This window comes from Oncorhynchus masou, chromosome 5 (assembly GCF_036934945.1).
Source record: "Oncorhynchus masou masou isolate Uvic2021 chromosome 5, UVic_Omas_1.1, whole genome shotgun sequence".
Lineage (NCBI taxonomy): Eukaryota > Metazoa > Chordata > Actinopteri > Salmoniformes > Salmonidae > Oncorhynchus > Oncorhynchus masou.
The window spans coordinates 39,457,812-39,470,473 of NC_088216.1; the positions used below are offsets into that span (position 1 = coordinate 39,457,812).

General features: G+C 38.7%; 1 protein-coding gene across 2 annotated transcripts in view; it reads right to left on the reverse strand.

Annotated features, from left to right (window-relative positions):
* Nucleotides 1–1,832: 1,832 nt before the first annotated feature.
* The window catches only part of LOC135539566 (replication termination factor 2-like), a 44,399-nt gene continuing 33,569 nt past the window's right edge, over nucleotides 1,833–12,662 (reverse strand). The window contains exons 6-9 of one of the 2 annotated variants that reach the window (XM_064965514.1): nucleotides 8,962–9,069; nucleotides 7,928–7,982; nucleotides 3,398–3,475; nucleotides 1,833–2,815 (exon numbers count right to left, since the gene is read on the reverse strand). In XM_064965514.1, the coding sequence (XP_064821586.1) occupies nucleotides 2,625–2,815; nucleotides 3,398–3,475; nucleotides 7,928–7,982; nucleotides 8,962–9,069 (432 nt within the window). In that variant the 3' untranslated portion in view covers nucleotides 1,833–2,624. Of the gene's footprint in view, nucleotides 2,819–3,397; nucleotides 3,476–7,927; nucleotides 7,983–8,961; nucleotides 9,070–12,662 lie in introns of both variants that reach the window. The other variant, XM_064965513.1, reaches the window with a different exon arrangement.

The window sequence follows — 12,662 nt, forward strand, 5'->3', positions numbered from 1 at the left end:
TGAGTGAAGGCCTATGCAAATTCCAGTTGTAAACTACTCTGACGCGGTTAGACTTTTCTACATCTCTCTGAAATTGTATTGCTGTTGAATCTACACATTGCAGAGTAAAATCTTACTTATGAAAGTGTATCTTCATCGAATAAATCATTTTATAAACCATGTGAGGAGCTGTCAATATAGGCTGAGGCCCATTCATTTTCGTTTCTTTCCTTTTCGATCAACTACAGCTCAATTTTCTTATACAATTTATTGTGGGGATTCTTTGAGCCTAAACCACTGGACTAATTTAACCCCGTCCCATATTAACATCACATGTATTGTTTAGACTATCGTAAACGTGTGTAGGGTAGATAGATTCAAATATATATCCTGAAATTGTCGCATTTTCAAAGCCAAATGCCAGAGGATAAGAATAGCCTATAGCGAAATACCTGTCAACTAAACTACCTACTACAACACATTGACGCATTCGAATGTTCGTTCAATGAACTGCTGAAGGCTAACAAAAATGCATAGCCTGGCTTTCCTTCAAAGTTTCATTTAAATTGACGAATCACAACGCACATTATCATACGACTAATCATATGCCTATACTGTTTGGATTTATTTTTGCACAATTGCGGTGAAAGAAAATATTTTTTCTCTTGACTGTCGATGTATCCTTATGTAATACATGTATCACTAGCCACTTTAACTATGCCACTTTGTTTACATACTCATCTCATATGTATATACTGTACTCGATACCATCTACTGTATCTTGCCTATGCTGCTTTGTACCATCACTCATTCATATATCCTTATGTACATATTCTTTATCCCCTTACACTGTGTATAAGACAGTAGTTTAGGAATTGTTAGTTAGATTACTTGTTGGTTATTACTGCATTGTCGGAACTAGAAGCACAAGCATTTCGCTACACTCGCATTAACATCTGCTAACCATGTGTATGTGACAAATACATTTGATTTGATTTATAAACTATGTACCGTGAAAATGTCATGTGAATGAACTCACGAGAATAAATGCATGGTCGCCCTATTTCAGTTTAATCCATATTTGAGGACTACATGAAGATGGTTATATGTAAAATGCCTAATAATTAAGAAGAAAATACAAGGTACCTTTTTTTTTTTTTTTTTTTTTTTTTTTTTTTTTTTTTTTTTTTTTTTTTTTTACAAGGGCATGGGATTTGGGAAGAATGAGAATTAAAACTCAGAGTATGTAGACAGGCCTTTGGGGCATAGGCTACATCAAATTGAAACGTTGAGGAACTTTCCTCGAAAGAGTACGCCTACACACAATGTATTTAATTAATTTACTTGCATGAGAAACAAATCTCCAATGCGACTTTTTCCAGTGGTCATATTCTAAATTAATATAATCTAGTTATCCGCAGAGTAGAGTTCCAGAGTTATACTACTCTAAGTAGAATCTATGGCAAAGTTACAACTCTGCTGCCATCTTGTGACAGGAATTATTAAAGCCTTGACACCTTCGTGTCGCAATTTGCGCTCTTTTGGGTTCATTTACACTTTCATTTAGTACACGACCACTTTCATGGTCGTGTACTAAAAGTAGGCTAATATAATTGAAATCCAAATACACCTTAAATCCTATAATCCCACTCTTAAACCCGAAAAACACCTGCAGTGTCATGAAAAGGTGAGGTACAGTAGTTACAATAAATATACAGTAAAAAAAGCAGTAGTTTGGCGACACACCCAAAATACAAATTGAAAGGGACAACAAATCCCCTATTGAGTCGACCTAATACACCTTTACTTGTACACACTACTATAATATGTTGTTCCATATAAAAAATAATGCATTTTGTAAGTAAAATGACAGTCTTTATTTTGACATATGTTTGTTCAACCCTCAACCCAAACAAAGTGGGAAAAAGTATATCAAAATGTAAATAAAAATGAAATATGCACATGTGAATAAAACAACCTTTTTTCCCTCCCATATATATTTTAATGGGTGGTGGGTGACAAGCTATTTGGAGGAAACATTCAAATTGAGTATAGAGATAAGTAATGAGCTTATTGAAAGCATGTTTTGAATGAACACTACAAAAACACTCACTATTCTACTTCCTATACAAAAAAAAATAAACTAGGCCCTTGATATAATTTCAAAACATTTATATGTCATATTGCATAGCAAACCATAATGACTTGCCAAATCTACACCTATCCATACCTAGATAAGACCTACATATAATACAGCCATTCCTAGAAAAAGGAGCATTAATAGTGCTTCCTATAGGCTATTGATTCATTAGCCTGAGCCAAGAATACCTATAAGAAAAATGTTAACTTCCTTAAGACTTTACTTGAAGGATGCCGACATAAGCTTCATAACCCTCATATTATTCATTCATAAGCAGTAGCAAGTTGATATTGCCTTTGTCACAGAAATGCAGAAATGTGAATTATCAACTTGCGGTTGTTGACATAAGCATTTATGAAATGCTCACGTACTTCTTATGAATGTGTTAAGTATGGGTTATGAATGTGTTATTAATAACCTTTTATAGATACCCTTCAAATACACAATCTGGTTGTGTGTTGCCTGCCATGACCACTTGGTGGCGATCTAGGGGAGGTGAAGTAATTTAGAAATGGTAGGGGGTGTGGGTGACCCAGTTGGACGTCTGGTCTTTGGTGCGTTTAGCTGAACTGTGGCTGGTGAAGAGAGATTTGTAGGTCTCCGACTTCTCTTCCATGGTCTGGATGGACCTCTTGCTTCCGGTTGCCGCCGAGGGTGTAACCACCTTGGTGCTGGAAGAAGCAGGGGGTTCAGGGACTGCTAGCGGGAGAAGACAAAATTACCATTAATTGTGTAGGATAAAATAAAATAACATTTTTTGGTGCCAAATGGAAATTGGTCTTCTGCCTATCTCAAACCCCCCAAATATACACACACACACACACACACACACACACACACACACACACACACACACACACACACACACACACACACACACACACACACACACACACACTTACTTTAAGGGTTTAATGCTTTCCTTAATGTTGCAATGACAGTTATAACGTTAGAAACATCATGCTGCTGAGTTATGAACTGTATGGAGAGGTTATAGTGTCTGAAAGGCAAGATCTAGCATTAGTGCAATTGTTAACTAGAATTAGCGCAATGACTGGCAGTCTATAGTAACTGGCAACATGCTAGTACATACCATATAGACTTCCAGTCATTAAGTTAATGCTAGTGAGCATTGGCTGGTGAAACTACCTCTATGTTCCTTCATACTGGATGCAGAGACATGAATGGTATCCATGAGCTCATCTGACACTTGGGGAAGTAGATAAAGTGCCTCAAAATCCTGAAGTATCACTTCCTAGTAAAATAAACCACAAATACCTGGCTGGCTGTTGTCTCCACCATTTTGTGATGAAGTTTGCCCCTCTGAAGAAACAGTTTCAGTGGACTCTGGATTTTCTATATAGGAACAAAAGAGATGAATGGTAACAAGAAATACATAGAACGTTTTAACAAACATCTATAACACTGGCATTTTGGGGAGAAAAACAAAATGTTTCCAAAACATTTCATGAAGCTCCTGTCTGTCTGAAAAGAGAGGTACAATCTTTTACAATAGTGTGAATATGATGAATTATTTGAACATTATTTATGTTCCAAAATCTAATCAAAGTAGGCTGGAGTGGGTCAAAACAAATATTGGCCTGACAAATATCCATCTACCTCAGATCAAGACATTTTCTCATTGAAGCTATAAGTTAGTTTGAGTGCAATATTTAAGTGACAATGCCCGAGAAGCCGGTGTTTGGAGGATGGTAACATGTGGAACGGACATTGGCCGGAATGCAGTTTTAACCAATCAGTAAGTCAGGATTATTCCCACCCGTTGCATAAAGGCTAACATGGTCCTTCTGTTTCTAACCACTATGTGCTAAAAGCACATTCCAGCTGATATCTATTCCACAAGTTACCATGCCTATTTACCATGTTCCATCTGACTACGCAATCCACTGTCTCATCAGCCCAGCTACGCAATTTATAAACTTGATGTCCACTATGAAAATAATCTATACATTATCTAATTTCTTTTAGACTAACATTTAGTTTAACAGCAGAGATTTGTATAAACCTTGCCGTCTGTCTCTCCGAACATTTGCAACATTGTTTCAATATTCAAATTAGATCGGCAGCTGTCCCATAGTAATGAACAGCTGGTGGGATAAGACAGGCAGGCAGCTTTTCTCAGCCAGTTGAAATCATGAATCAATATAATTTTTATGGATATATACAAAGACCTTTTAATAGAAAACAGGACAAACAAAACGAAGTGCAGCTAGTTTGTGGTCTTTCCAGCTCCAGTTTGAAATTGTTAGCTGTATTGTTGGCTAGCTTCTCTGAACAACAGTGTCCTGAAGAGAGAGCATATTTTTTGCACTGGGGGGGAAATAGCACATCGTTAGCTCATTGCTTTGGATGTACAGCGCAGTCGGAAAGCATTCAGACCCCTTGACTGTTTCCACATTTTGTTCGATTAAATTGTTTTCCCTCATCAATCTACACTTAATACCCCATAATGACAAAGCAAAAACCAGTTTAGAAATTATAGTACTTTTCTTAAAAAACAAAAGCACCTTATTTACATAAGTATTCAGACCATTTGCTATACGACTTGAATTGAGCTCAGGTGCATCCTGTTTCCATTGATCATCTGATGTTTCCACAACTTGATTGGAGTCCACCTGTGGTAAATTCAATTGATTGGACATGATTTTGAAAAGACACACACCTGTCTATATAAGGTCCCACGGTTGACAGTGCATGTCAGCACAAAAACCAAGCCATGAGGTCGAAGGAAATGTCCGTAGAGCTCCGAGACAGGATTGCGTCGAGGCACAGATCTGGGGAAGTGTTTCACATTTCTGCAGCATTGAATGTCCCCAAGAACACAGTGGCCAATGTAATGCCTCCATTATTCTTAAACGGAACAAGTTTGGAATCACCAAGACTCTTTCAAAGAGCTGGCCACCCGGCCAAACTGAACAATCGGGGGAGAAGGTAAGGGAGGTCACCGAAAACCTGATGTTCACTCTGACAGAGCTCCAGAGTTCCTCTGTGGAGATGGGAGAACCTTCCGGAAGGACAACCATCTCTGCAGCACTCCACCAATCAGGCCTTTATGGTAGAGTAGCCAGACAGAAGCCACTCCTCATTAAAAGGCACATGACAGCCCGCTTGGAATATGCAAAGAGGCACCTAAAAGACTGACTATGAGAAAGAAGATTCTCTGGTCTGATAAAGCCAAGATTGAACTCTTTGGTCTGAATGCCAAGCGTCTGGAGGAAACCTGGCACCATCCCTACGGTGAAGCATGGTAGTGGCAGCTTCATGCTGTGGGGATGTTTTTTAGCAGAAGGGACTTGGAGACTAGTCAGGATTGAGGGGAAGATGAACGGAGCAAATTACAGAGAGATCCTTGATGAAAACCTGCTCCAGAGTGCTCAGGACCTCAGACTGGGGCGAAGGTTCACCTTCCAACAGGACAACAACCCTTAGCACACAGCCAAGACAGCGCAGGAGTTGTATTTATTTTTTATTTCACCTTTATTCAACCAGGTAGGCAAGTTGAGAACAAGTTCTCATTTGCAACTGCGACCTGGCCAAGATAGAGAAAAGCAGTTGGACACATACAACAGAGTTAAATACAATAATACAGTAGAAAAGTCTATATACAGCATGTGCAAATGACGTAGGATAAGGGAGGCAAGGCAATAAATATAAATAAATAAAGTAATTACAATATAGCAATTAAACACTGGAATGGGAGAATGTGCAGAAGATTAATGTGCAAGTAGAGATACTGGGGTGCAAAGGGGCTATATCTGTTCCTGGTTCTATATTTTTTTTAACGGGGCATGCTTATTTAAGATGGTGAGAAAGGCACTTTTAAAGAATAAACAGGCATCCTCTACTGGCGGGATGAGGTTGATACCCGGGCCAGGTCGATTAGAAAGGCCTGCTTGCTGTGAAGTGTTTTAGGGAGCGTTTGACAGTGATGGGTGGTCGTTTGACTGTAGACCCATTACAGATGCAGGCAATGAGGCAGCAATCGCTGAGATCTTGGTTAGGATGATATCTATGAGGGTGCACGTGTTTACAGATTTGGGGTTGTACCTGGTGGGTTCATTGATAATTTGTGTGAGATTGAGGGCATCAGCTTCGATTGTAGGATGGCCGGGGTGTTAAGCATGTCACAGTTGAGGTCACCTAGCAGCACAAGCTCTGAAGATAGATGGGGGGCAATCAATTCACATATGGTGTCCAGGGCACAGCTGTCACTTGGATAGCAACTAGCTAGCTGCGATGATCCACATGAAAATGTCCAGAGCTTGCAGTAGGAATCCGGTGATATGGAGAGAAAATAGGTCCGGTATGCTCTGGTTTGAGTTGCGTTGTACAGACTGGCGAGAGCTTTCCGAGCTAATGGTTAGCTGATGACCGCTATCAGTGGTTAGCTGACTACTAGCTAGTGAGCTGGCTAGCTTCTGTTGGGGGATTCCAGATTCGAAGTGAATAAAAATACTTTAGAAAAAAAAACAGATCCGCATCACATTGGCAGAGGTGGGTTGAAGGAGAGTGTTTTGAAGTTGAGTTAAAAAAAATGCTTTGTCATTATGGGGGTATTGTGTATAAATTGATGGGGGGGAAACAATTTATCCATTTTAGAATAAGGATGTAACGTAACAAAATGTAGAAAAAGTCAAGGTGTCTGAATACTTTCCGAATACACTGTATTTAAATAAATATCACTTCAAAACAGATTAAACAAATGCAAATGCAGCTACTTTGCTGTTATTCTGGCTGCAATGTTTGACATTACTGTAAGTTAGCTGTAGTTGGCTAGCTAGCAAGCATGGGATTAGAATGTTGCCAGCCAGTATGGCATTGGAACATTTAAAACGAACAACTCGGTTGTGGCCATAGATACAGAACAAAAAGACAATGACTGGGTCGCGTCTCTGGAACTCGAACCGATAGAACGAACGTCCAGCTGGTTTGGGTAGCAACCCTAGATTTGTGTCACGACTATTGTGGATGGATGAAATAGTATGAAAAAAAATCATCAAGATAACGTTAATGAAAATATGTAAATCATTATTTGAATGTTGGTAACCCAGTGTATAAAAGCGATAATGCCCTCGAAGCAGGTGTTTGGAGGATATATTGTCACAGTTTGCCAGCCCTCTACAATATATCCTCCAAACACCAGCTTCTCTGGGATTATCAAATAAATAACTAACCAGTAAGGCACAAAAGTATACACATACATGCAATACAAAGCGCTCTAATTTTGACCAGAGCCGTATGGGCCCCCGGTCAAAATAAGTGCAATACATAGGCAATAGGGTGCCGTTTAGCCCAAGTCTACATAATACAATGTAAATGTGTTCTATTACGCAATCAAAAGCAGCCAAAACAAATATGAGCAATTGGTGTTTGAGCAACTAATAAGGTCAAGCTTTGCATGGTTACTTTGCTAGCTCATGTCATTGGCCGTTGTGGACATATTTTCCATCACTATGTAGATCTCTGTCAGACATAACCTTAGATGACTGAAGGTTGATGTGATTGGCATGTTATGCTTTTTTAATGGTATTTACACCTGTGTTTCCCATAGATTTCAATTGTAATCGAGAAAACAATTTGTCAGGAGCGCTACATGGGTATCCCAAAAATGTTAATCAATTCTATTGAAAGTCCAAATTATTTTAAGTGGGTGGCAACTGAGCTAGGCAATATCAATATAGAAAAGCAAAACTGTAATTCATTCTGCAAACTGGTTGTACCAATTTTTGCCTGTGTGTATATAAAACCAAAATATGATATTTGTCAAGCATCATCGTCACTTCCTACCTTTTGAGTCAGATGGCTTGGCAACAGTCTCTGCAACTTTGTTCTTCTTTGGTTTCTAGAAAAAAAATTATCATTAGCTCGGTTTCCATCCAATTGACGACAGATTTCCATGCAAATATTCTTGAATCTGCATCAAACAATATGGACATTTTCCCACCAGAGACTTGTTTCCATCAAACTGACCTTTTGCGGATAAAAGGCTCTGCGTGATGACATAGTGCACATAAAAAATTACTTTTGTTGCTAAATTCCCATGCATCGAATGAAAAATACAAGTTAAATGGGTTTCCATCACATTTTCAACTCTACTGATGGTTTAGTCACAAAAACTTGTTTAGAAAATGTGCCCACTCTGGTCTTGGCATATGCGCTCTAGCCAACAGCTCGCAGATACAGTGCTGGTAGGCTACATACATTATGAGATTATTATGGATAAGAGTGATATTATTTGTATTTGTCAAATGGCAGCCAAGCATGGATCATAATGTCACCAGAATAAAACCCTGGATATTTATTGGAAAGGAGCATCAAGCTCATCACCTTGCACATTCACCACCATGTGAAGTTTATGATAAAAAACACAAAAAGTTATGTATCCTAATAAACTGCACGCTTTCCCAAATCGTAGTGGGAGGACCACACAACATATCGCCACATGACTCCAAGTTTCCATCAATATGATTGTTATTATATCAATATTTGCTAATAAAGTCATTTCTACTGCCATTTCCCGCACAATTAATTTTACAGACACAAAAAGATTCCACCATGTCAAACGAACGAATTTTCTTATTGGCATTTATACAATTGTACCGGCATTTCATGTTTCCATCAGCACATTACTTTTTTTATGCATCATGTAATTAACCCGCATGAAATGGTTGGTTGGAAACGTGGTTAATGTTACAGTAAATTCCAGGTAACTGACATAACCGGTAAGGGGAGAATCTTTACTTCCACTTACAGTAAGTACAATTTTCACTGACATCAATGCATGTCTACATTTTTTATTAGAAAACTCTACGAATGTCTACCTTTGCTGCCTTGGCCCTCTTCTCCTCCATTTTCTCCCTCAGTTTTTCCACCTCTTCCTTGGTCCCGTTGAGGACGACAAGGTTTTCGTCTTTGAACGGGTCGCCACACTGCATCCAAGAGAAGGTTTAGTTAAGCCCAGACATTCTTAAAACACATGTAGGGATTCTAAACTCCCCTACAGGTATGTCGTCTTGTATTTTATTCACAATGTTCAATGCAAATATAGGAACATATAAACATGTATTTTGTGTACTTTAGAGCAACAACAACGACATGAAGCAAGTAGGTGATGGGGGGGGGGGGGAATAGTTACATATCGGGATATTATTTTTGATAATATATCGTATAGTATTATTTTGACAATATCGCAATATTATTTTTGCGCTAGTTGTCTATACCTGTACCAAAACTTCTGTATTTCTCCTTCATAGCTTGTTCTCCATCTACTTTTTAAATAGGGAGCTTTTATTTCCATGACTGATCAAAACTAACTTTCTCATGGCTCTCTCTTGTCCCTCTGCAGCAGACATATAGTGAGAATTATATTTGGACCATGGAATCTCAAAATCACAGTATTGAAATGCAACACAAATATCATTCTGAAAATGGCAATACATAATCGTATCAGCACCTAAATATCGTTATAATATTGTATCGTGAGGTGACTGGCAATTCCCAGCCCTAGTAAATAATACTATCCAAATCTCAATGGAACATAGTTACTTACAATCACAAAACAATAAATAACTTAAGTCTAGTACTAAGATAGTGGTGGCCAAATATATTGGCACCCCTGTACCTTTCTAAAATAATTCCCCATTTCAGAACCGTTTAAAAAAAAATACAACGTTAGCCTAATTAAGCTAACTAAAACAAAATGGCACCCAGGAACTAATACTTGAGATGAAAAAATATTTTAAGTGCCTTCTTGTAGCCATTAAAGAGCTTATTCTTTGGCCCACTCGAGTGGTGCCTTCCACTAACTGCGGTTTTCACATCTCGCCATAGGTTTGATGGAATTCGGATTCGTCGCTGGACACTCCAGAACAGTTCAATGTTTGTTCCTGGGTGCTTTTTGACGTGTGTTTGGGTTGTTGTCCTGCTGGAAGACACACAACCTTCAACAGAGACCCATTTTTGGTTCTGCAATGTTGACAATCCAATAACATGTGGAGACTAGGCCTGTGGTTTTCACAAAATTTTGTCAGCCAGTGATTGTCAAGCAACTAACTGCCGGCCTCACGGCAATTGACAGTTAATGAACATAAACACATTTAGCATCTCCTGGCTTCCACACCTCCTAAATCCATTATTTTAGACCGGTCTAAAGAAGCATGTAGAAAATGTAATCTATTTCAGAAGAAAATAATAGCATACTCTGAGTTGTCCTTATGTTAGGTCCTGATGTGGATATGCCAAATGGCTATGGGCTGCACTAGTTCATTTAGCAGAAAATATTTAATTTTTATTCCGTGTCATTATTTTATAGTATGAAGAATACAATTGAACAAAGCTGAATAAAACGTGTGCCTCAGATTTCTGCCTCGACACAACCCTGTCTCGGAGCTCTATGGACAATTCTTTCGTCCTCGTGGCTTGGATTTTGCTCCAACATGCACTTTCAACTGTGGGACCTTATATAGACAGGTGTGTGCCTTTCCAAATCATGTCCAATCAATTGCATTTGCAACAGGTGGACTCCAATCAAGTTTTAGAAACATCTCAAGGTTGATCAATGGAAACAGGATGCAGCTGAGCTCAATTTTGAGTAACATAGCAAAGGGTCTAAATACTTTGTAAATAAGGTATTCTTGTTTTTAATTTAACACATTGGCAAACATTTTAAAAACCTGTTTTTGCTTTGTCATTATGGGGTATACTTTCCACATGTACTGTATGTGGTTTCACGCAGCATGCACGCAAAGAGTTGTAGAAAATAAATATGCAGTATGACTATCACACATTCGGTACTTGGTATTTTATTAGGATCCCCATTAGCTGTTGCAAAGGCAGCAGCTACTCTACCTGGGGTCCACACAAAACATGAGACATAATACAGAATGACTTAAAATAGAACATCAAAAGACAAGCACAGTTCAAGGACAGAATTACATGCAGGCACACCTAGCCTACATATCAATGCGTATACACAAACTCACAAATCTAGGTCAAATGGGGAGAGTCGTTGTGCAGCGAGGTGTTTATCTGTGTTTTGAAACCAGGTTTGCTGTTTATTTGAGCAATATGAGATGGAAGGAAGTTCCATGCAATAATGACTATGTAATACTGTACGCTTTCTTGAATCTGTTCTGGATTTGGGGACTGTGAAAAGACCCCTGGTGGCATGTCTGGTGGGATACGTGTATGTATCAGAGCTGTGTGTAAATTAACTATGCAAACAATTTGGGATTTTCAACACATTGTTTCTTATATAAATAAGTGATGCAGTCAGTCTCTCCTCAACTCTAAGCCAAGAGAGACTGGCATGCATAGTATTTATATCAACCCTCTGATTACAATTAAGAGCAAAACGTGCCACTCTGTTCTGGGCCAGCTGCAGCTTAACTAGGTATTTCCATGCAGCACTGGACCACACGACGGGACAATAATCAAGATTAGACAAAACTAGAGTCTACAGAACTTGCTTTTTTGATTGTTGTGTCAAAAAAGCAGAGCATCCCTTTATTACGGCTAGACCTCTCCCCATCTATTGAATCTATATGTTTTGACCATGACAGTTTACAATCTAGAATCAATCTCCATGTAATCTAGTCTCCTTAACTTGTTCAACAGCCACACCACCCATTACCAGATTCAGCTGAGGTCTAGCACTTAAGGAATGATTTGTACCAAATACAATGTTCAGGACCAGTTTATTACTGGCCACCCATTCCAAAACAGACTGCAACTCTTTGTTAACTTCTTCGATATAGGGGGCGCTCTTTTAATTTTTGGATGAAAAACGTTCCCGTTTTAAACAAGATATTTTGTTAGGAAAAGATGCTCGACTATGCATATAATTGACAGCTTTGGAAAGAAAACACTGACGTTTCCAAAACGGCAAAGATATTGTCTGTGAGTGCCACAGAACTGATGTTACAGAAAAAACCCAGACAAAAATACAATCAGGAAGTGCCGCATTTTTTGAAACCGCCTCATGGCAATGACTCCTTATATGGCTGTGGAGGAGCTAGGAGTCAGCTTACCCTTTCCACGTTTTCCCCAAGGTGTCTGCCACATTGTGACATATTTGTAGGCATATCATTGGAAGATTGACCATAAGAGACTACATTTACCAGGTTGCTTGGTGTCCTCCGTTGCAATTATTGCGTAATCTCCAGCTGCAGTATTTTTCCGTTTGAAACCGACTGCCAGGAATGATTTTTCATCAAATAGAATTGTGAAAAACACCTTGAGGATTGATTCTAAACAACTTTTGCCATGTTTCTGTCGATATTATGGAGCTAATTTGGAAAAAGGTTTGGCGTTGTAAGTGACTGCATTTTCATTCTTTTTCTTAGCCAAACGTGATGAACAAAACAGAGCTATTTCTCTTACACAGATAATGTTTTTGGAAAAAAATGAACATTTGCTATCTAACAGAGTCTCGTCATTGAAAACATCCGAAGTTCTTCAAAGGTAAATTATTTTATTTGAATGCTTTTCTTGTTTTTGTGAAAATGTTGCCTGCTGAATGCTA